The 26,204-nt window shown below is 37.1% G+C and overlaps 1 protein-coding gene across 12 annotated transcripts in view; it reads right to left on the bottom strand.

The window, feature by feature from the left end:
* Positions 1-2,341: 2,341 nt before the first annotated feature.
* The window catches only part of LOC139978973 (uncharacterized), a 61,602-nt gene continuing 37,739 nt past the window's right edge, over positions 2,342-26,204 (bottom strand). For 7 of the 12 annotated variants that reach the window (XM_071989588.1, XM_071989587.1, XM_071989586.1 and 4 more), the window contains 5 exons: positions 23,446-23,575; positions 21,079-21,166; positions 9,129-13,063; positions 6,666-6,717; positions 4,641-5,223 (listed from right to left, as the gene is read on the bottom strand). In XM_071989588.1, the coding sequence (XP_071845689.1) occupies positions 5,196-5,223; positions 6,666-6,717; positions 9,129-13,063; positions 21,079-21,166; positions 23,446-23,575 (4,233 nt within the window). In that variant the 3' untranslated portion in view covers positions 4,641-5,195. Of the gene's footprint in view, positions 4,125-4,635; positions 5,224-6,665; positions 6,718-9,128; positions 13,064-17,250; positions 17,574-17,983; positions 21,057-21,078; positions 21,167-23,445; positions 23,576-26,204 lie in introns of those variants that run through there. The other 5 variants (XM_071989596.1, XM_071989592.1, XM_071989593.1 and 2 more) reach the window with 5 other exon arrangements.

The following is a 26,204-nucleotide window of genomic DNA, read 5'->3' as shown; positions in this document are numbered from 1 at the left end:
TAGTAAACATCAACTTAAGCTCCCCACTAATAAATATGCATAAAATCAACTTGCATAAAAACAACATATTACCATGTACCCGCTCTCTACCAACACATTATTACCAAGTATAAATAAATTCTGACTTTTGATTGCGAAGTTATTAGCATTTGAAGATTTTTACGTTTGAACCTTGACCTCATTATTATTCATGAGATGAGGTGGTGCATCTATGTACTAAAAACGACTTCAATCCGACTTGCCATAGTTGAGTTATCATGTTTACAAGCCAAGGGCGTCACATATACACATACACTAACACACGCTATCACCATCCCATAGATCCCTTGAGCCTTCGGGCAAGGAATCAAAAGGGGTGGGGAATATATACTCATAGTAGTGGTCTAATTCTTCCTGTTGACCTCTTTGGAGCATGATGTACCAACACCAAAGAGATTCTCAATCTGACAGAAAGTTATCTGCTGGAACCAAACATGAGCCCTATCATTGTTGACTTGGAAGTGATCAGTAAATTTCATGCACTCATATGCACATACAACCATAAAGGGGCCTCACTACGGCAGCTTATTATGAAGTTAATCCACACAGAGTTGGGGTTAACCCTGTTTAGAAAATAGTCAAACTATGATCTCTGACCTTCACAAGCAACATGATTCTTGGTTTCACAAAATGGACCCATATACTAAGTATGTAGTTCAAACCACAGTCCACATGTCCTTTCTGTGTTATCATGTTTACACACACCCTCACCACTACTGAGAAGTAATAAAACCTATGCACAGACTTATTTCCTAGTGGGTCAGTCTGTATGCACATAACAGCAAGCACATATTATGCTGGCTAGTATTCTTTGTACTCAAAGCAAAACAAGACAAACATTTTTTATTAAATTCTGTAAGGCATGCAATCTATTCAAAATTAAAGACTATGCCAACAAGGCTAATCATTTGACTGTTTTCAGATTGGTAAAAAAATTGGAAGTTTGTCATAACATTTTTTTTTATTTTGGAAGATTTACAAGATACTAATATAAAACATACAAAGAGGTGAGACTATATTACAGTGTTGTGTCTACACAGTGCAAATGTACAAACATGGTATCATGAAAAATCCTTCACCAAAAGAAAACAATATAACATAACTATATTTTGAAAACAATTTCAACCAGTGTAACCTACATTGCTATACCAGGAATTCATTTTTTGTTCTGTATATGAAATCCAGACCACACATGTTTACTGTAAGACCTCACCAGAGATACAAGAAGTATCCAAGTTGGCCTTGTGTATCATTCATAATGGCCATTGATTTAATCACTACAATCCTATATACTGGTGAGGTGTTTACTCTTAATTAATATATAGCTGGACATAGGAACATTTTAAAATCATTCCTTAAGTACTTTTTCCTACAGGGCAGGCCGCATATGTAACACTGAAATACTCTACGTGTAGCAATTCTCAATAAAGAGCAGATGGGAATTATGAAAATGGAAAACAAAACGTTACACCGTCTGCAACAGGTATCACTTCACTAAGCTACTATACTTTTTATATGAGTTAGCAGTCTTAGGTTTACAAAAATGGACCACACACATGTTAAGCAGCTCAAATGGAAATTGGTACATTGCCATCAATGTGAATGTCAAATTTTAAGTACATAAAACTTTGGTAAGGGCCAGAAAATGCAACTATAACATCAAAACTGATTTGTATTTTCTTGGCCTGTTGGGTGTAAATATGGGAATATTGATTAGCATTAAAACTAATAAATTAAAAGAGAGACTATGCCCATCAGTTGACTGAGGCTCAACCAGTTGCTGTGTAGATGCTTTACTGTGTCAATCACTTAGCATAATACAAAGAAATCTCACAATGGAGCAGCCTTGTAGCAACAATCAACATCTCCTGGTCACCTAGTTTATTAAGTAACCAACAGTTAAAAACCAGAGCTTTGTTGGCATATGCTCCACCTTAGTCTACAATTCATTCAAAGGCCCACACAAATTCATCTAATATTGTACCACCAGACTTTCAATATGTGCATTTGCTTGCTCTGTGCCATGAGAATACCATCACAGAAGAGCAAAAGATCCGTTCACCTACCTACATTATTTCATAAATGAGGAAGATCCCAGACAAGTAGCTGACCTAGGAATATGTAGCCACTAACCAGCATACCAGACCATGGAGATTCAAAAATAATTTTCCTAAACATGCTGAAGGCTCAAATCAATGATCCATTCAGCAATATTCTGGCTTCATAGAACATCATATATGCTACAAGCTCTGAGAGTAGACATTCATAAAGAAATCTTAGCTTCCATGATCAGTCTCAGAAATTCATATAAAATTTAAAATTGTGATTAGTTCTAATGATAACTTAATCTCATTGAAACAAATTACCTTCTTCATGGTACCACAATGACATAAAAGTTTCTTGTTAGAAACCAATTCCATTGGCCTAGTCTATCAACAACATGGAAGCTATGCCTAACAATTCACCTGAATAGATGCTAACAACACAAAAACTCAAGTAAACTTCAAGAACGTTAAAGAAATTTACAGTGCTTAAATTGTGTTTGTAAATGAGAGCCCCCAAATCAACTAGGAACACATTGCTCAGGACCTGTTCTTTCTCAACAAATGATAAAAAAGGAAGATTACAAAGAGTGTGCAAGCTCATTCAATGCAGTATTTCTCTCATGTGAAGAAAACATCACAAAAATAATTCTTTTGTCAAACAAATACCATTGAGTAACATTTCAAGTTACTCTTCACATACCCATTTTGTTTTCCACAACTGCTTTTGGAGCACTTACTGCAGTACACTGTGAATGTATACACTGACAGAGTGATATTATATATACACCCAATATTTTCCCATGAAGAGTATCACTGTAGGCTTCTAGTTCTGCTTCTGCAGCACTGCTGATATTAAACTTAGCACCACACACCAGGTTAAGAGATATTTAACCCTACTAGTATTGCAGACTTAAACATGTTACTACATCTTTGTAAGGAGTATATTTCCTGTGTTGTGATCACCCAGACAGTGTGTTCTAGTGCAAGTTCTCACAGCTGTGAAATCAAGAGGACCCTTTTGTTGTGGACATTCTCACAGTTATAAGTGTGATCAAGTAGACAAAGTTGTGGTGAGAGTACTCACAGCTCCATATAAATAATCTTGTTTTCGTAGTGAGTCCTCACAGTGCAATATATATATATATATATATATATATATATATATATATATATAATCACGTTGACACTGTCGTGATGAAAGTCCTCACAGCTAAATAGTGAAGATGACACTATCAAGGTGAGAGTCCTCAGAGCCTCATATATAATCAAGTTGACATTGTTGTGGTTTAGATACTCACAGCTCCATTTATATATTCAAGTCAACATTGTTATGGTGAGAGTCCTCACAACTCAATATATGTTATCAAGTTGAAACTGTTGTGGTGAGAGTCCTCAGAGCTATAAGTGCAAATCATGACACTGTCGTGAAGAATTCCACAGCTAAACAAGTTGACTCTTTTGTCCTCAGAGCTTGACTAAGCCTCCAAACTATAGTGAGAATCCATGTTCATCAGTATCTTCAAACAGAATCTATATTGTTTATTGTTTGGATAACAACTACTACTACTAATGACCTATCTTCAAAAGTACATCAAATAATAAAATCTTAAAAAATTAATCAATAATATGAAACACGTAATATGTTGAGGCTTTGTCTTTCAAATAAACATAATACTAGGTTACTATGGAACCAAAATATAGCATTTCACTGCTCTACGGAGTTTGTTTAGTTATCTTAGATAACCCAAGTGTGGTGAGCTAAGTCCCTGGAAGAGGAAAGCAAATATCTTGTCCTTGCTGCAGATGTAGGATAAAGAGTGGGATTTACATCTGAAGAGAAATTCTAACAGCTCATCTAGGAAATTGTTCATGAGATCGTTGCAACTGATGGAATGGCCAGATGATTTGCTGATTCCATGATACACAACTACTGCTTCATATCACACACCATGCTACTCTCCTCTAGGTTTTGCTGATAGGCCCACTAAGTTCCTTCTGCACTGTGCTGGTGATTTCTGCATACCTGATATCCCTCACTCCCTGAGAAAAGGGCAAGAAGTTAACATTAAACTGACTTGAAGAAGGAAGTTGTGGGGCCATGAGTTCAAACCCCTTCACACAAGTAAATCTTGTAAAGGAATATAACAGACTGAAGACATGTTCAGTACAGTGTTCGTGATTCCAGGATTCCAGCAAATTATCTAGAGGGTCCCGCAAAAATATTTTCTCTTGGGGGTTAATTTCCCACATTTCCAAGCAACTTGCACCATTACTCATGCTTACTGTAGTTACAAAACTTGCCAATAACAAGCAAGATATTATAAAGTTTTGTTGATTTTTGTAAGGAGTAATGTGATTGGCCAAATCTTTCCAAAAAGAAAACACTGGCTTTGTTAGTGCAGCACTGTACTGTGTGTATTGGTCACAATGGTTGACCGTGTATACTGCAGTGTATGTACTACTGTATATGTGTGCTAAATCTACTAACATGAAATTCCCCCCTCAACCGCAAAGAATTTTGTATTGAAAATCCCCCCCCCCCAAGAAAAAAAACTAAATAGACTGGGGTAATTGCCCCTTTTTTAACATCATAGCACTAACACTGTTTCATTGGGTTAGAATTTCCTCAGATATTGGCCTAAAGGTTACTCTGTGGGTTAGTGGTCTCGGTTTTTTGGCGACACAAGGACAAATTACATTGAATGGAGTAAAAACAGGTAGTACTTCTACACACACATAATATAACATCAAAATAAGTATCAATTAGTTTCTAACTATAAAAATAACATACACTTTCTGAACGCATGAAGAATTGAGCAAATGCTCTAAACAAAACAGCTAGTCATCAGTATGCCAGAATTAGGGGGAATGCTTCATGACAAGCAGGCTAGGTAATTCAGCATTAGCTTTGTGCTTGTACATATATGAATTGATCAATGATATATGGTGGCTGATGAAAGTTTTGGACTATTGAAAACCCATGGACCCACATTTATGCATACAGAATGAGGGAGTGGCCATCTTTGCGAACACTTGTTGGACCATTTTCATGTCCACATGTGTATTTACCTCTACAATTCAGTGTTTTCCTTCCAGCCACATGACTTGCTGTCAATTATACAGGAAGTAACGTGTGCCACTGAAAGAATATAAATCATTTCGATTTAAAGGGAAAAAAACACGGCTTATGGTGTAGTTATGTCTTATCGAAACTCAGTGAGTAAACTATAATATTTTATCTCTCAACAATGGAGCAAGCTATCGAACAGGGAGTTGGATCAATGCGCTTCATATCACAAGCTGTGTTATATATATATATTTATAATTCTCAGCCTTTGTTATTCCTAAATTCGTAGTACTTACAGTCAGCAAACATGGTTTGTTTTTGCAATAAAAATGTGTTTGAGCTAAAAACTTATTAGCCTTATTTTATTCTAGTGATACTGATCATGGCATTTGGATTGACTGAGAAAACTTTTCCATCAAACAAACGCCATCTTGCCATGTGAATGAAAGGTGGATTGACAAAGTTGTACATTCACAATGAAAAAACATAATGACTTTCTGGGTAGGTTGGTTGTTAAATCTGTCAAGGACAGTCCCTCACATTATACAGTAACACATTATTCTGTACTATGCAGTTCAGAACAACTGTTCTCATGGATGCTATTTCATAGTCATATGAAAGAGACATTTTAACAGTGATGCAAATGATCATGTTGTCTATAGAACTTAGGCCCTGTTAGTTGAGCGATATAGCAGCACATTATTTCATTGGCCATGTGCTTTTCTATTTCTTTTCATTTGAATAATAGTTTAAATCAAAAGAGCAGACTTAAACAAGCAACCGAATATAATCACTTTAGTCTGTATCAATGTATGCCAAAACATTCGTATGAGTGGAAATAAACTATAACTGCTGAGCCTACAAAATAAATCAAGTTTTAGAAAGGGTGGATAAAATAAACAATTATCAGTAATACATTACCACAACCAACAGTTAATACAAACGTTTTGCAGGAATTTATTTTGGTATACCAGTATTGTGAGAATGGTATACCAGTCCTGAAATGTTTTCATACATAAAAGCATTAGGCTATACACCATTCAAGTAACTGTACCTACTAATATTTTATTTTAATGTTGCACATGTCCCAACACACTAGTTCTGCTATTTATGTACTCTGTTGTTAACGTTGGATTCTATTAAATTGTTTCTATTATTTTTGCTACTTTGTTCTAGTTTAATTTTGTCCAATTCTCTGTATATTTATCTTCATCGCTCTACTTTGGGGTATAGCAAATGGTACATCTCAATATTGTGTAGACTTTGAAAGGTTGGCAGGTCTGAAGTTGGTTTGACATGATTCTACCTCAATGAAACCAAAGCACATGTACTGTAATCAATAAATGTTCAAAGACCAGATTTGAATTTTAAATCGCATCCAGCTTGGACACACTTTACATCAGATTGACAGGATGCTAAGGATTAATACCAGCAACCTCGGTAACTGCAACTTATAAACATTCTGTAATCATAAAATATTGCATCCTCAGTACTTAGCAGTTAGCATTTCTTACCTGCGAACAGCATATGGATTTACCCCAGAAGCAGCTTGATGGTTGGCAATCCCTAAAAAAAAAAAAGGAATACAAACATGCATTTAGGTTTTGAATTGACCTTGACTACAACAATAGGCACTGGAACTCATTTTGGGGCATAGAAAGTTTTAACCCATCCAAGTCTCCTTTCTTGAGATAATACATTACATTGTTTCTTATTTGTGACATCTGCTAACCTCAACTAATATTTGGCCACTAATAAAAAGGCTCCTTGAAATCAATATGGGGTATCCACTTACAAAGTATCTTCTTTCTTCCAATATCATGTTTACAAAGTCATGTATAAAGTCATGTATAATGACATGAATACAAACAACCTCAATCATGATTTCACTGGTATACATCTACACCTCCAATTCATATTATATTATATATAAAGTATATCTATTGGTACCAAAAATGGTATGAATAGATGAATGATTGGTGGCTGATAGATGGATGTATGATAGATGGATGTATGATAGATGGATGGATAGCTAGATGGATGCAAGATAGATGGATGGATAGCTAAATGGATGGATGACAAATGGATGGATGAATGACAGATGGATGGATGACAGATGGATGGATACATGATAGATGGATGGATAGATGATAGATGGATGGATAGATGATAGATGGATGCATGATGGATGGATACATGATGCATGGATACATGATAGATGAATGCATGATAGATAATGCATGATAGATGGATGGATGATAGATGGATGCATGATGGATGGATACATGATAGATGGATGGATAGATGACAGATGGATGGATGATAGATAATGCATGATAGATGGATGGATGGATGGATGGATACATGGATGGATACATGATAGATGATGCATGACAGATGGATGGATACATGATAGATGGATGGATGGATGGATGGATACATGATGGATGGATACATGATAGATGAATGCATGATAGATGATGCATGATAGATGGATGGATGCATGAATCAACTCGGCCACTAAACACCCATTTAACTGTTATCAATGAATGAGTATTACTTGACGTTGTTTTTAACTGTGAAATATTTCACAAAGCACTGCCAAAGCCAAATTCATCTAATATAATTCACATAGAGTAAGGTCACATTTGTGACATTTGAGACACATTGACCCCATGAAGCTCACAGTGGGACAACTGCTCAGGGCCACACTGAGTGTGCTTTAATCACCCAACACAAGATTATTAACTCTTTGAACCAGATTTCATTTCCTGGCTAACCACATATTGTTGAAGATAATCTGGAGATCTTTGCATATTGAGCCCCTTCACAAAACTGAACTGAATGGCAGCTGACCAAACTATGTTCACCAAAAGAAAATTATAGCAACAGAACTCAGATTAATTGTAGCTTCAATTTTGGAGTTATAATGTTAACAAGGATTTCCGACTTTTACACCTGTTGACCCCCATGTGACTATTGACCTCTAACAAGTTTGATAGGGTACTTGTACTCACCAAGCTGGACCTGCATAGCAAGGACAAAGTTCAACATGATGTACTTTTATGATTATTTTGCTTACAAGGTTTTTAGACTTGTGTTGACCGCAAATGACCTTTGACCCGCACCAATTTCAATAGGGGTTCTTGAACTCACCGAGATGGATCTACATGGAATCAAGCCAGAAAGGCTTTCTGGTTCTTTGCCTTGTAAGTTTTATACATGGAATCACCTGATTAACAGAGCAACTGAGGAAATGTGTCCCAAAGTTAAGTAACAAAACATCATTGCAAAGGATATTAGCTTTATTGTTGGAGTTCTCATGTTTACAAAGTTTTCTGACTATGACCTCTGTTGACCTTTGAACTCTACAGAAAACAACATGGTTCTTCTACTCAATAAAGTACATCCATGTTCATCCAACAACCTCTACCTTGTGAATAAACGTTTTTACAAGGTTTTCAGACTTTTGGCCTACTGTATGTTGGCTCAATGACGTTCCACCTCCACAGAAAGAGTTTCTACGACTGAGTATTGTGCATCCACATTCCAAATATTAAGTCTATCATGAGTTATCGTATTTACAAGGTTTTCCGATTTCGACCTCTCTTGACCTCTGTCGTCCACAGAAACAATAGGGGTCTTTCTCCTCAAATAAGGTGCATCGATGCACTACATACGGAGTTCATACAAATTTTTAACAGCTAGGTCAATTAGGTATGATATTAGTCAACATTTCCAATCTTTTGTTTACAAGTGTAGGGAGCCACACACACATACAAACATGCAGACTCAACTACACAGGTTAACTGGCCTGCTTAGACCATGTGTTTAGACCAATTATCACCTTATTATCCAGCCCCATTTAACCCTGATCCATCATAAAAATGATCAATTTTGATTATTAAAACCAAAAGAGCCAATTGTCCATCTGAGCTGCATCAGTAACCTGGACATCAGTAGAGATGAAAACTCACCATATGGGTCATACTGAGGCAATATTCCAGGGAAGCCTATAGATGCCATACCAAGATGTGTATGCTGATGTGTATGCATGTGCTGATGAAGCATCTGCTGCTGGTGAAGCATATATGCATCATGTCTCCTTGCCATATCTGCTCTGGATTCTTGTGGTGGACCAGCTGGTCTTGGTGGAGATTTGGAAGTCAGAGGTGAACTGGCCTTAGGAGCACTAGAGCTTGCTGCCCTTTGAGTTGTGCGGTCAGGGGAGCCAGACCGTGGCCTGTGTCTAGAGTATGAGTCACTTCCAGGAGCAAACATATCCAGTGCTTTAGTTGGACGTTCATGAGCCTCTGATGTTCTACTGGTTGAAGGAATACTTAATGTTGATGAAGAACTAGAGGATGGCGAGTCCTTGGTGATAGCTGACCTGTCTTTGGTTTCTGACCCTTGCCAATGTGGATGGGTTGTAGAATAAGGGACTTCTGGTGGAAGTATGCTAGGGTATGCAACCAGAGAAGTGAAAGGCGGATGGGATGGGTTGAAAGCAGGGTGGGAAGGGTCATAGGCCATAGGTCCATATTGCATATATGGGTTGTGGAGATAACTGGCATTAGGGTAACCATGAACACCGTTTTGTGGTGATTGAAGGCGTTCACTAGCTCTGTCTGATTTACTTCGAGATGGTGAAGCTGAATATCTTGCTTTTTCTTCCCAGTTAGAATTCCTGTAGCCAGGACTGACCGACCTGCATGATTTTTCTCTGTTACCATGTGATGGTGGTCGCATGTCACTGTCAGGTTTAGAGGCTGTAGTGCTCCTTTGCTCTAAGAGTCTTGACTCTTGACCAGTGGAATATTCTCGTCTCTCTTCCTTTCCAGATGGTTCTCTGTGAACCTCTGTGGAGCGACTACATTCAGTTTTCCGTTCACAAGACTTTTTTACAATGTCCCTATGTTCCTTGACAGTATGCAGATTTTTCCTTTCAGGTGTTGAATCTTGATTTCTTGTTTGGGATGAAGGAATGTTTTCAGGGACTAGTAAAGTCCTTTCCAAATCTCTTTGAGAGGATTGATCCAGTTCAGAATGAATACGCAGAGAAGTTTTATCCTTAGGATCAGTAATGGTTTTAATTTCTACAAGATCCGAGCAACGGCTGCCTTGATTTTTCATGTTCAGCCCAGCTCCAAGTTTATCTGCCTCTTGCTGGCTGTCTCTTGACTGTTCAGAATATTGATGTTTGTAGTTGTGTAAGCCTTTCCCATGCTGCATTGAATCTAGTTGGAAATATGAGGATACTGCATTAAATTGTCCATTGTATTGCTGTCTTGTTGAGTCACCTTCTTCAGTTCTTGCCAATAGGCTTTCTTCAGGTTTCATCACTCCTGTGGTAAGACTGTCATTCAGATGTTGTGCCTCACAGGCAGTAGGTTGCATTTTCCTATCATTCTCAAGGTTACCTCTCAGGAGACTAAGAGAAGACATTTTAAAGTGATCTTTGACAGATACGTTGTGTACTATTCTACTTTCCTTGGCAGTATGAAAAATAATACTTTGGCTATCACCTCCTTCATCAGATATATCTGAATATGCTGGACTGGATGTTTTTCTTAAAGTATCAAGGCAATCTGCCGCAGCAGATTGAAGATTACTGGTAGGAGCAGACCTATTGGGATCTGTGCCTATAGATAACGCCTCTAGGGCAGGTATTGATGATATACTTTCTATGGAGGACTGCACAGTTTTGGTGATAACTGAAGTTGAAACTGCTGCATTATTTGTTCTTGTTTCAGGCAGATGAGCAGTAGGAGTTGAATAGGGTGGCAGTGATGTATTAATAGTTTGAGTTACAGATATCAACTTTGGAATTTCTGGTATTGCAGAGGAGCTAGGTGTAAGTCCCACAGGTTTTACAGGAAGTTGAACTGAGAAAGGCTTTGGCACATTTTTGGTTGAGGGTTCATTAGGTGGTTGTCCACACATAGGCCCATTCCCTGTTGAAGGAATCTGGTTGGCCATGGATGGGCTCAACAGTTCAAGGGGGCTGACAGAGGATGTAAGGGCGTGTTTCAATATGTTTGTTTCTGGCACTGGCGATATGAAAGCCACTTTTGGTTTTGCCTCTGATGGTCCTGATTCCGAAATACTTTGGTCACATGGCTGCTTTTCCGGCTTCTTTTCCTTCCTTTCCTTATCTTTGGAAAGTTTTTCTTTATCCTTCTTCTTTTTTATTTTCTGCTTCTTCTCCTTCAAACCAACCAATGTTGGATTCACTGTGGATGCTTCTCCCATCACTGTAGGTTTGGGTTGAATAGGTTTCAGGTTAGAGCCACTAACTGAAGACAGTTTAGTAGTAACAGCAGGCATTGTTGTAACAGTAACAGTGGTGGCCTGAGTGGGTGCTATTGTCCCTGGTTTTACAATGGTGGCTGAAATGGGAATGGCGATCAGCTGCTGCTGCTGCAGGAGAGGGGGTGCCGGAGCAATTGGACGAGTTGACTTCAGAGGTTTTAATAATGATTTCTCACGGCGTTTATGTTTTTCACCTTTTGATTTATCCTTTTCAAGCTTCTTATCCTGACTGCTGTCTATAGTTTCCTTGCTGTTTACATTATCAATTGAATCAGGGGATTCAGACTTAGATACTGTACTTTCTGGAAATTGAGTGCTAGGCCTTTGATGAGAGATACTGATCTTTTCTGGACTGTGCAGTTTAGGTTTGCTAGTATGGCTAGCTTCAGTTTCTTCTTCTAAAGTGGGATTGAAGTCAAAAACGGAAAGGTCAGCATTTGATGTTAATGTGCCAGTTGGTACTGGCTTACGAGGGGATTCTTCAGTACTGCTTTTCTTATTTGGAACATCAATCACAACACCTGCTGGGCTACTGGTAGAGTCTCTACTTTCCTCTTTAGAAACACCTGCTATGATAATAGTGTTTAAACTATCCTTCTTACAAACACCTGTTGGGATGATGGCAATGTTTTCACCATCTGTCTTACACAGGCCTGCTGAGATGATGGAAGTGTTTTGACCATCCTTGCAAACACAGGCTTTTATGGTAGTGTTTTGACCATCCTTGCAAACACATGATTTTATGGTAGTGTTTTGACTGTCCTTGCAAACACATGTTTTCATGGTAGTGTTTTGACTGTCCTTGCAAACACATGTTTTGGTAGTGTTTTGACTGTCCTTGCAAACACATGTTTTCATGGTAGTGTTTAGACTGTCCTTGCAAACACATGCTGTGATGGTGGAAGGGTTCTGATCATCCTTTTGAACTTCCTCTTTATTGTTAGAAATCTCCACTTGTGAAGAATTAAGTAACTCCTCCTTCAATTCAATGGCTTTGTCTGGGCCAGGACTTTCCAGTCTGTTCTGATCACATTTACCGTTGCCTTGTTTTACACATTTTTCCTCACGAGGTTTCTTGAATGTATTACCATGATCCTGCTGATCACCTGTTCTACCTTTCAGAAGCAAGGCACTGCTCTCATCTGTTTGGTTTAGATGGGCATGCATCTTATGATATCTAAGTCCATTTATATGCTTATATTTTTTATTACAGTTTGGTTCAGGGCATGCAATCAACCCATCAGGGTTTTTCTCCAAACTCATATCTGAATTTGCAACTTTATGACTAGATTTGGTCCTCTTGACACTTGGCAATGTATCATCTGTTCCAGCAGCATCCACATCACTGCTTTTTATCTTACGTTTACCAGCTGATGTTATCTTCTCACTTGAAGTAGGTGGTGTTTTACGCCCAGTAGAAGAGGAATTACTTGTCCTTCTCCCTTTTGCCATTGTTGAATTCCTGAGCTTGCTGTGCATGGAAGATCTTGTGTCAGTGTATTTATCTTGGCTGGTATTACTTGTAGAGCGCCCTCTTTTGGATCTGGAAGAAGATTTAGTTTGTCGACTTTCAATGTCACTGGTTGGAGAATCACAGAATCTGAAACAAAATAAAGTTCATTTTGATTAAGTCACTTTGTTGTTGACCACATACATTATAAAATTTCACAAAATTTTAAAGAGCACCTGAAATGGTAACAAAGATGCATTTCATTGGAATATTTGTACAAATTTTTATCAGATGTTTGACCCTCCTCAGAAAAATCTCCAACAGGCAACTAAACTAGAGCAATCACCAAGTATGACCTCATTAGCAAGCAGTAGAAAAATCATACAACCAGGCCCTGCTCTTAATGATGTCATCGAAATGCTGGCACTTCAATATCATCACTCCGCACACCAGTGTAACACCCATATCTACACAGTAAAACAGTAATATGTACAGAGTAACAAACCATATCCGCAGCATTTATTTCCTTCATCATTGTAAAATGCCAGCCAGATCTGTAGTAGGTGGTTATGGCAATATGACTAAAGAAGGTATTACATTCAATTAATTACTAAAGGAGAAAAGGCTAAGGAAAATATGGACGCCTTTCCTTGCAGTTGGAGTCTCACTACTAGGACTGTTTGGCCTTAACCTTCGGACCAACACTGTAGATAAATCTAAACAGGCCCAATGTCAGCAAAAAACTACAATTGTCATTGGGAATACTTGAAAAGAAAAGGTATGTCAATATAAGTTACTGTTTTCTAGTACTTGTAGGTGTAGACTTAGCGTTCTAAGTCTACGTGTATGCAGTACTGTAGATTGGCCTGGTAACAAGGTATAGATAAGCTACTCAGTGTGCAAGTGCAAGCTTAGGCTAACCTATGGCATGATCAAAACATGCGGCACATAAGGGTGAGGGACAGGACCTATATAGTGCTCCAATAGGAGACATCCATGGATGACTAATATCAATGATTTGGATTTCTGGTCATGTGATTTCTGCAATGACTAGAGGCTACGTGTGGTATATCACAAACCTTCATGAAGCCTCAAATTAATATGGTTTATTAACTATCAGTCATGGATAAGTACCTAGTCTACATTTATAACTGCAGAGATTGAATGTAACATCAAGTTTATGTTGCTGCTATTAATGTGGCTATACAAAATGTTATAATTTTCTCTCTGTGGTCACAATATAAGGGATTCTCTAGCTATACAGCAAGCATACATGTTAAGGAGAGTTTTAGTTTGCAAATGACTAGCAACTGCTTAAGCCTGATGTGGCTTACAATTTAAGTAATGATTACATGTGTTTTGTTTCGTTTGTTTATGTTAATGTGGATGACTAATGGAAGAAGACTTGGAGCAGAACTGTGAATATTATGTGTGTCACCAAGTGCCTCCACCAATTTCTTCACCCTTTGATTGGTCAAGTCTGGAATATGCTCTTTTTAGGCAGACTTCTAGGTGCAAGACAAGAAAATAAACCAGGTGCTGACACCGTACAGGAACATTAACTGTAGTCCATTGATGTACTAGGTGTGACAAGAAATACAGAACTGTTTTTTTACTGGAACTAATCATTGAAGAAAGGGAGAATGGGGAGGGACAAGGGGGATGAGCAAGTACAATATCTCAGGTTGAAGAATTGAAGTTTCATTTACATTTCAAGCTAATAAAAGCAGATTTCAGGGTTTCATTTAACTTCAATAAACGTTGTACCATGAGTAAAACATGCAAGAGCATTTTTTGTGGACAAGTGCAGTATTTTTTTTTTATTCTGATGTTTACAGAGCCATATAATAGTTAAGACAAATCTTTCTCTCAGAAAAGACCTTCAAAGTAACAAACAACATTCCCTTAAATAATCCAAAACAGCAATTTATTTTGTTTATTAAAACTTAACTCTGTTTTTGGCTGAAAGTATCGGGGTTGGGGGACAAGTCCCCAGAAGCTGCAGCCCTTTTTAAGAAAACCAGAAAATGGAAACGTTTAGTGGTTCCAAGGCCCATACATATTCATTGAGTGGTAAGCCAGACATGTTAATATTCATGAACTTGTGCACACCAAATTGAAGAGGGATTATCTATTGACTAAATGCAGCAACATATAAAGAAAGGTACAATGAACCAGTTGTCATGTTGGCAAAGTCTATTTAGTGACATAGTAAATATAAAGATACATGAATGAATATGAATGAGGTCAAATTTTGTGATCTAATTAGCATGTATCAAATTACCAATATACTTAAACTGTATTTATATCCAAGTACATGTATAACGCTAATTAGACATACTATTTCAGAGATATCTGATTAAGTATTATGTTCATTGATTTATGATATATTCACGATATACACACAAAATCAACACCGTTGATTGAATGAAGTGTGACAAACCATATGCCAAGAATAACCAGAGGTAAACCCCTCCCAGCGGTTACTTGCCTTAAATGCATTACATATGCAGCACAAGAGTAGTTCGCTAGATAATAACCATGTCTGAAGTAAATAGTGCAGATGGAGGGCAGTATAAATCTAAACAGAGTCAGTGCTTACACGGTTTGATGACAGAATTCTGTGGCATAATAATACCACATCGATGAAAGTAAGACAGAGGGACATTGCTTGTTGTTGGTAATTTGTTTTGCATGCTCACTCTAACTACGAAGAGCTGAATTTGCATTTGTAACAGTTAACCTGATAAGATCCATTTGATATTTTGAAATTTGGACCTCTGCTGACCCCAATAGACCTTTGATGTCCACCCAAAATAATAGGGTTCTTGTACTCACCATAAGAAATACACATGCCAAATGTGATGTAAGCTATCTTGGGATATCGTGTTGACAAGGTTTGTGTTTATAAGGCTTTACAGAGTGTGACCTTTGACGACCCAAATGACCATTGACCTCCACTATAAACAATAAGATTCTTGTACCATTATAAGGAAGCCACAGGCAAAATATGACAGTCAAAATAGTTTTCTATCTGGAGATATCATGTTTACAAAGATTCCAATTTTTGATCCCTCATGAATGAACTCTGACCTACACCAAATTGTGTAAAACATTTACACTACATAAGGCAATCATACCATGCAAACATGACCTCCTTTGATGTTCAGGTTCAGGAGATACAGTGTTTTGAATTGTTCACGGTTTGCCCTCTACTGACCCTAAATGACCTTTGACCTCCACCCAAAACAATACAGTTCTTGCACTAATTATGGAGAAGCCAATTGCCAGATATGAGTACTGCAGATGTTACCTTGAGATACCATGTTAACAAGCTAGGGCCTCACATACACAACAAACACATGCCAACTTGACTGTAGAGGTCTGACTACGGCAAGTAACCAAAGAACATGGAACATTGGGTCCTTGTCTTGTGTTTAAAAGCCATTTCTTGCAATTTGATGACTATTATTGACATAAGTTGGAAACGTCATAACAATGTGCTTATAATGTACCAACATCACCATACCAGTATGGTGAACAACATTTTACGTAAAGCCCTCCCATTGATTAATATTCATGGCATGGTAACCAAAAACAAACTACTAGAGATATTGACATTTTAAGAATTTTATGTTAAACCCCACCCACTCATTAATGTTCATGAGATGGGAACCAAAAGCAATATAGCACATCTACACATCATATGGCATCTAACTACCAAGTATGACATTGACTCAACGCGTGGTTGGTGAGATATCATGCTTAGAAGCTAGCTGTCACATACACACACACACCAGCACGATTACAAGGGTTACTGAGACTTCTGCATCATAACCAAAGAGACATGCCAGAAAGAGGATTTACTCTTAAATTCTATGGAATGTATCTCAGAGCCATTGGGGGGGTCCAGTGGACAAAGTTGATGACAAAACAGGTAAGTTTTAGTTCTTATATGTATTATGTTTCTCAGTGCCAAGGTTTCTCTGTCTTATATATTATGTCACTTTTCAAGTAGCTCTCATTTTTAGTAATGAAAATTGTTAAAACTCAATGGGGTAAGAAAGTCTGCACAGGAAGTATTTTAATACTGGATACTGGCATATTTCTGAAAAGAAGTATAGTGTAGACTCCCTTTGAGTGACCTAACTAAAAACATATATTCATTGGCTATGGGTAAGAATTCCCAGTTCCAAAGTACATAGGTCATTGGTCATCTAGTGACAATGTGTACCAATATGGGAGCCTTATTGCAGGAACGTTTTGGGGTATCGTCTATGCCAGCTACTATGCTGAATCTTCTCAATATCTATACAAGGTTTTAGCATGTTTCTTACCAACGCACATTACAGCAAATCATCATCACTGACATCTTCACTCTTCACCGTCATTCAGAGCTTCTTGAAAGGAACAGTGCAATATAATCCATAAAAAACAAAATAAATCTTATTACTTTCATTTTTCTTTCTTTTATTTGTTAAAGTTTTTCAGTTGTACAATTCAGTCTAAATTTGGATACTGAAAACCTGCACATTTCTGAGCTGGAAATTTTTCCTTTATTCTGTGGACAGCACATGCTGGTAGCACCACTCTCACATGACGCCCAAGGAATCCCCACCACATTCTGATAAACTGCATATATGCTGTGTACCAGTATTGTCTGAAAATATATAAAAAGTAAAATGAACTATTGTGAATGATGTGATAGAATAGTCAATGTCAGCTTAGCGATTCATGATGGCCTTGATGTACCCAGCAGTGTGATCAGGCCTGATAGGAAGGGGGCTGCTGGGCGGCTACATGAATGTACCATGAATTTATGATGACTTTAAAAGGGCTCGGTGGTAACTATTTTCAAGGCCCAACCTGGTTCTTGTCGCCACTGGGTGCCATGCTGACAAGATGGCACTGGAGACATGGCTCTTGTACAGCAATCAAGCTTTGAGTTCACTTATACACCTACTATATGAACATTCACCCTACTGTATATATGCACTTTAAGCCCTGGCTCAGTTTCTTCTGCACCCATGTGAAGCATAATTGGTTTACCAAAGGATGTCTTCAACTCACCTAAGTTTTCACCTTCCCTATTGCCAAACTGTTGTCGAAACTGGAAGAATGCAACACTGGTTCAAATCCTTCATGCTGGGTTCTTTCTTTCTGAGTTCTCTTGTATCTCCCTACTGCACCGACTTTCTATTGCTGATGTCATTGGTACACATGCTCCACATGAACACCTGTAACACACATGATAAAAGTTACAGTAAAAGTAAAATAAGTTGTAATGCACAGTGTACAATTACTGATGGCTTTTCTGAGAGGGTCTTCATAATGCAGTGCACAATATCAAAGTTAAATAAGAATTCAACATTCAGTCTCAAGATTGTGCCATGCATATATACAGTATGATTTTATTTGTCTTTACCATGCAGTCCTTTAGCTTAACTAATCTGTTTTAACAGTGAAAACTTTTAAAACAATCACACAATTGTCTGTCTATATTTTCGACTCTATCTTTGTTTAAATTGGGTTTGAATTTGATTAATGTATTTTAATACAACAGAGACCCTGGGAGACAAATTCATGAATTTAACAATTTTTCATGACATTTTGCAGTTCACACAACTGGGTTTTAATGTCATGAAAACTAGCACTGAATGTGTCATTCCCTAGAATAATAACTGTTTTCAAAATGTTACAAATTCATTAGGTTGATAAGCTACCAAGAAATCAATGCACATATTTGTCCTCAATCAGGACAAATTTTTTAAAGTTTGTACTATTGTCTGACACGACAGTTGCTTACATCACTTTTAGATTGCATTGTAATCAAAAACCCCAAAATAAGTAAAATGATGGATTGGTATCACCCCAAAATGCCTGTGTTCTATTCACTAAACCTACACATCTCTCCTACTATTTCATATTGTCACTTACGTACATATTTTCAGGCAACCAAACTTGCCGTTTGGGCAACCTCAAAATAAGGCCTGGTTGTCAGATGGGCAACCATTGATAACCTAGAGAAAAATTTCTTCCTGTCTATGCATTGTATATTATATAATGTATATATTAGTTGATAACTTACAATTTACATGTTGGCAGTTGCACAATTCTATGAATACTGTTACAGTAAAACAATTTAGTACGTTGCACTGACAGTAAATACATCTCTCCACATATTTCAGACCGTTGTACAGGCTCATATCAGTGCAGACCTAAGACCAGCTACAAAATGCATTTCAAAAGCAATGCAGAACATCATATCAGCAAAACACTTTTTGTCACAGGTTTTATGTTCATTGTAATTTGAAAACAAGTCAGCATTTCCTTCCAACAGGGATGATTTTAGGAGACTATGATAAGGCCTAGGTATAACTAGTGATTGAATTTTGCATAGCAAAAAAGCTATGGATCTGTGGCAATTAAAATATTATATCTTTAGGCCTAAAGGATATTTCAAAGTCTAGCCTAGCCTACATAGAAATTTTCAGTAAATTCAAAGAACTATCCTAGGGCCAAAATCTACATCATATGGTACAATGTCTAATGTTAGCCACTTCTGCCAGAACAGGTTAGGCCTTTGCAAGTGACTCACTGTAACTAACATGTAACGATGCTTACGGACTGGCCTATGCGAACTCAGGTAGGATTGTCACTATCCACTAATTGCAAGCAAATGCGTGACTTGCGTTACATAATGTTTATCTTTTACACTCTAAACATCAAAAAAATATATACCAATCAACACTATTCAGTGTCTCTTCCCCTGGCACTTCTTGAGCGGCAGGTAGGCCTAGCCCTACTTCATGTGTACATACCAGCTTCGGTACCTTCTTGTACCTTGAAAAGAGGCTCAAACCGATACGGCAAAAGTATATAATTTTGGCATTTTCTGGCTGTATTTCTACTATTTGTGGTAGAAATTAATCTTCATCAAAAATTGATGTTCACTTCTATGTCTTCATTACCTCTGTAATTTGGAAAAGACATTTTGACAGATAGTGTTACAGTTTCTATGGGTTACGCTGTGTTATTAAAATGCGGTGTCAGCTGTTTTCCTGAGCTGTTCTTTCGATGACGTTTCATAAAGTTGAATGTAACGATGCATACGGACTGGCCTATGCAAACTCAGGTAGGCTCTCTAGTGGATAAGCAGTTTGCTAACAGTTTTATTTTATTTTCATAAAGTTGAAAGCAGCTTTGGGTTTTTCGGGCTGTTGTTGAACATTCCAGTCGTTGGCTGTTAATTTCAGTACCTGTTTGGTAGAAAATCACCTACCAGTGGGGTTCAAAAGTCACATTATTTTAAGTTATGTCAATTGATGGATGCTTAAAAGCAATTTTCATTCAATCTGATTTATCATTTCAGGTGCTCTTTAAACAATTCTCAATTACACATGCTGTCAATACAAGGTTTCATTTAACAATGAAGAAAACTTGCATTTTCTTATACTATTAATGCTGACCATTGTAATATACCTTAAAACAGCATCTTGAGTATTCAGCCTGGAACAAATCAGTTCCACATTAATATCTACTACCTTGCATCACAGATCTTAAAGAAGGTTAGTATCTTGTTTCTCTTTTATCAATTAGCTAAGAATTTAGTGAACTTGTTAGGATGACCTAAGGACCACATCTGATCAGCACTTTCAACAGTTCAAGAGATCTTTAGTTGGGTCAAAGTGGGCCAACTATTCTACTTCTTAACACTGCACTGTGGGTTGTTCTGTGGGAGCCATGTAATGTTCAATGGTATTTGGATAGTACTCCACATTCTAACTACTAAAAGTGGTTATAAGTGGTTATATTTGGCTGCTCCTGATAAACAAGCTACTGAAACATTCTGTCACATACAGTTGAATAAAGTTTGCAGTTTTGGCCTAATTTCAATACACTTGTTGAGATTCACTGAGGACTAAAGTAACCTAATACTTTCCTTGGTGTATACTTGTTCCCATCTGTATGTAACAACTCTGTATGTGCCCATCAGAAAATGGTGAAGATAACTCCAAATACATCTTTAAGGCAAAACAGTACTATACTTCATACTTTCTATGCTAGATACATATATATATTTAGTCCATTTCTGCACAAACACAGAAGTATCAGCAGACCCAAGTCTTCAAAATATAAAACGTGAATAAAACCTCTCATCTTACCTTGGAGGAGCCCAGTTGTGCTGGCTACAATCTAGCAGAGTACCAACATATGTTTTATTTCGCCATGTTACATTGACAACCAACACACCTACAATGAAAGCACAATCAGAAAACCAAATTAAAAGGTTATATTGCAAACAGATAAAACCATGTTAAGTGTGGCCCAGCTGCCTCTGTAATATGAAGCTATGTCTCCAGTCCTGAGAGGGTTGAAGAGTTACAGTGATACCTCAAAATGAGGTCTAATGGTATAACAGCAATTGGTTGTATGAAGCTATCTCTCCAGGAGAGGGTTGAAGAGTTACAGAGATACCTCAAAATGAGGTCTAATGGTATAACAGAAGAAGACGGTTGTATGATAGAGAATCAATCATCAATACCACCATCGCTGTTATTGACATAGTTTGCACCAAAAAGCGAACTTGAAGCAACTAGTTGTAATGTAATAGATACACAGTGACAAATATGTATTACTTTTTTGAAATTCCGTCCAATTTTCTACTTGGCATGCATCTCAAAGGGATGCATACGAAAATTGCAATCTAAATGTGAATAGATTACAGTTATTTATATATACTGTTAACTTCACATCCACTTAGGTAAAAGTACTTGAAACCAGATCCAATCTAAGACAAAGCAAAGAGTAAAAAAGAAACAGACATTTTGTTATCAGTGTACAACTGAGAAGTCACACCTGTACAGGTACACACTGTAACAACTTCATTTTCAATATCTCAGAAAAAGCTACATGTAGGAATTGAAAGCACATTTTACGGGAATGTTTTAATATGTTCATCATCATCGTCATCAGTCAAACATTATTTAGCCTGTACTATCCTTTCAATGAATAATTACAAGTGGACTGATTTGTTTGATCAATATTTTGTGGTCCAATGTTTTTACATATCAGTGTTAATAACATGCACCAAAAAGAAAATTGGAAAACTTCAAAAAATATTGTCAATTTATTATTTGACCCCAAACGTGACAAGTAAATTAAGCTAATGAGCTATAGGGATTTTATGTTTGAATAGATAGAAGTATAGCATCAATGATGCAGTAGCTCAACTCTGATACAATGCAACTACAGCTTAACACATATTATAGATGAAATTTCACTCAGGAAGACATCTGGATCAGTTTATCTGTAAACATATGGTCTCTGTTAGTATTTACACAAATTCTTTAATTACGATTGAAGCGGTAAAGAATTTATCATGCTACGCCGATGAAAGCTCATCTATTGGCCTATAAAATGTCACACTTACAATTCAAGCGGTAAAAACTTAATCCTACTATGCCAATGAAAGCTCATCTATTGGCCTATAAAATGTCACACTTAAGATTCAAGCGGTACAGAATGTATCCAGCTACGCTGATTAAAGCTCATCTATTGGCCTGTAACATGTCACACTTAAGATTCAAGCGGTAAAGAATTAATCCTGCTACGCTGATGAAAGCATCTATTGGCCCATAAAATGTCACACTTAAGATTCAAGCGGTAAAGAATTAATCCTGCTACGCCGATGAAAGCTCATCTATTGGCCCATAAAATGTCACACTTAAGATTCAAGCGGTAAAGAATTAATCCTGCTACGCTGATGAAAGCTCATCTATTGGCCTGTAACATGTCACACTTAAGATTCAAGCGGTAAAGAATTAATCCTGCTACGCTGATGAAAGCTCATCTATTGGCCTGTAACATGTCACACTTAAGATTCAAGCGGTAAAGAATTAATCCTGCTACGCTGATGAAAGCTCATCTATTGGCCTGTAACTTGTCACACTTACAAAGCGGTAAAGAATTAATCCTGCTACGCTGATGAAAGCTCATCTATTGGCCCATAAAATGTCACACTTAAGATTCAAGCGGTAAAGAATTAATCCTGCTACGCTGATGGAAGCTCATCTATTGGCCTGTAACATGTCACACTTAAGATTCAAGCGGTAAAGAATTAATCCTGCTACGCTGATGAAAGCTCATCTATTGGCCTGTAACTTGTCACACTTATAAAGCGGTAAAGAATTCATCCTGCTACACTGATGAAAGCTCATCTATTGGCCTGTAAAATGTCACACTTAAGATTGAAGCTCAATGAAAAACATTTCCTAATCACTTTATTTTTTAAATAACTTCAGTTTTACAAGCACACACAATTCACCCATTGTTTCTGTCCCTTCATAACTAAAAATGGAGGATTGTAAATGCTTTTTTTCAAAACCAACAAAGTCTGGCCTTTGCAATAGGTTTACTTCACGACTTCCAGTTTCCTATAATCATTTTTCTTTGAACTGATTGAAATACTGCAAATACCATTTCAGGGTCAAAAAGGGTTAGAATAAACAGCTCCATCTTTTTCAAGTTACCTTGATCGTTTTCATGCCAAACAATACCCTCTAGAGTAACTGCAGTGCCAGGTTCACATGGTCCTAATGATTCTGGTTCTGTTATGGTCCCCATGTCCATAGTATCGACTCCTATACTGCAACTGGATGACTGTGAATGATAAATTTAGGAAGTATAAGAGTCAATGCTTCTACACATTGCCTTGCTTAATGACAGCAACTCCATGACAAAACTCTGTTGTACATTACTCACACAAAGCCATTCACTGCTTTTTGTGGGAGTTTCACAAATGGAAATATATTCAGTTTAGCTTTATAAAGCTACAGAATATTTCAAACGAGCCAGGTACAACTAGTTCTGTTTTGTAGGAATCAACTCTTCTAAAAAGAATTTGCAGATGAATTAAAAATGTTTGTCAAAAATGCAAACAGAGACATGCTGGTTTCTGAAGAGTTCTGGTTAACCTATTCAGGATTGGCCAATATAAAAATCACACTGTTGAAAGTCATATCTCTTTTCTAAATCAGTGGTTTAAATCATAGAATTTTGTTATTTTAAACTGAGATTAACTTGTTGTATTTACCATGTACCTGTAACATCTATTGCAAGCATACATGAGCCAAAGGTATTTTCATCAATGTACATGTATGACAACACCTTTTGAGAGAGCATGTTACCTGTCGATACAAACATCAAAATTTAGCATAGCCCAGACTAACACTTTCGTAACAGATACACAGTATCAACAGTAAACCTATTCTGGGGGGAGAAAAAATACATGTTTACATGAAATGTTCATCGGAATGGTTTTTGAGTGAATCTGGTGGTAAATTCAATATGTTGGTATAATTTTGGAACTGAAATGCATTGCAAGTACCTGCTTTGCTAAAGATAACAATGCATTTGCATATATGCAATGCATTGTTATCTTTAACTGGAAGCATCTTGGAGTGCTACTATAAGCAGACAATATGACTGTTCAATCTGGCACTGAAAAGAACGTTAATGGTGTTGACAATTAGCAGGTCACAGCGGAGTGTGAGCGAACAAGCTGGAAAAGTATATTATACTATGAAGAACTATGGTTAAAGGCTAGTGAATACAAACTGTTAGTAATATTTCTGCAAAGTGGGATGTAGGAGGACTTCCTCTCTGTGCTCCTAGCTAGGAGATTGTAACGGTGAACCTATGGTTAGTGGATGGGTTAGACCTCTGTAACATACACTTTTTTATACCAGCCAGCTTTTACACCAGGTGTTTCTGTTCATTAAATGATTGTGTATCCCTGTATACACCACAAAAACCGACTAATGGGATATCTTCCAGTGGCATACAGTGTAGAAAGAAAAATATTCCACAGTTAGTTGAAAATCCCATTTCAATATCTTGTGGCTAAATCAAGATGTGGTTGATTGGATGGGTTTTTCTTTCTGGCCTTCAATTCTACCCTAGAACATAGTGGGTGGTCTGTGACATCATAACAATAATTAGAATTCTTCAATAACTCTCCTATAAGTCTTCAATAACTTTCTTGCTAAATCTGCATGTTGCTTTATCATTGCAATCTCACACATTTGAACAGCTTGCTTCGCTGGGAAGGTTCTCTGTATTTGGAATTCCATCACTTGTTTGTATAAATTTTCTTTTCCTCTGTGAACCAGTGAGATATATATTATCAAGAAAAACAAACATTGAAGAATATGTAGAAAATGCAGAAAATGTCAAACATTTTTATTGAGCAGTTAACTTCAGCCACCGAAATATGCCTTTAAATTGAACATATTCATGACAAACATGTGCAAAGAACAGTTTAACAAGGAATGACACATTCTTTAATGAATGAAAAATCCCACTTGGATCATTGGTCTATCTGTCATTGTTTTAATCTAAACAACAAGTACTTTGCACAAGCACATTAGACAACTTTAACATGTTTTAGCCACTTTTGTCAAGTCCTCTAGCCATTTTTTTCAAGTTGCAGGTGACAGGTCTTATCTACAGTCTACTTATTTCCTTGGAAGAATAAACAATAGTGAAATGTGGGGTAAGCAGTGCCACTATCTGATGTTATGTACTATATGTACTGTATGTGAGTGAACACTGCACATTTTCTTAGGCAATCCCTGTCATAATATGTGACTGTAAAAGGAATAAGGCTATTTTAGTATCCCAGGTTTCAACAAACCTGGTGTTTTATAACTTTTGTCCTCATTGGCCAAACTGATAATATGGTAAGGTTCTTAAACACAAGCCAGGGTATGAATTTATTTTAGATTGGTTCTTGGACTAAGGTAGACTTGTTAGTGCTAACAAGTGTGCTTGGTTTAAGTGAAGCAATGTCAGTAGAAATCTTACCTTTTGTAGGCATGGGTTATTGACAATTTGTGATTAAAAAGAATTACTTGATTACATGACAGCAGTGTCTGTCTCAACTCTCTGTAGGTTTTACTTGTTAGATTTGTCACACAGTGGACTAATTTACCAATAATATGAAATTGTTTGGATTGATAGTTCTCCAATTTATAAGTTTTTCTTTGCCTTTCATATAAGAAACTGGAAGAAACTTGCTTCTTCCAACTTGGAAGAAACCTGATAATGAAGGATTAATCAAATCACAAAAAGTGATATCAACCAGAGAGCCAGTTGGCTTAGTGGTTCCTTTCCAAATTTTGTACAAGAACATTAAACAGTAACACTTCAAACAAGATTTCAAATGTTGAACATCACTGACTTCAAGAGATCAGCAATGTTCTTGCACAAAGGCCAATCTACTTATCAA

Source organism: Apostichopus japonicus, chromosome 13 (genome assembly GCF_037975245.1).
Source record: "Apostichopus japonicus isolate 1M-3 chromosome 13, ASM3797524v1, whole genome shotgun sequence".
Classification (NCBI taxonomy): domain Eukaryota; kingdom Metazoa; phylum Echinodermata; class Holothuroidea; order Aspidochirotida; family Stichopodidae; genus Apostichopus; species Apostichopus japonicus.
Note: the sequence above shows the minus strand (reverse complement) of the source record. Positions and strands in the feature narration are given on the sequence as shown.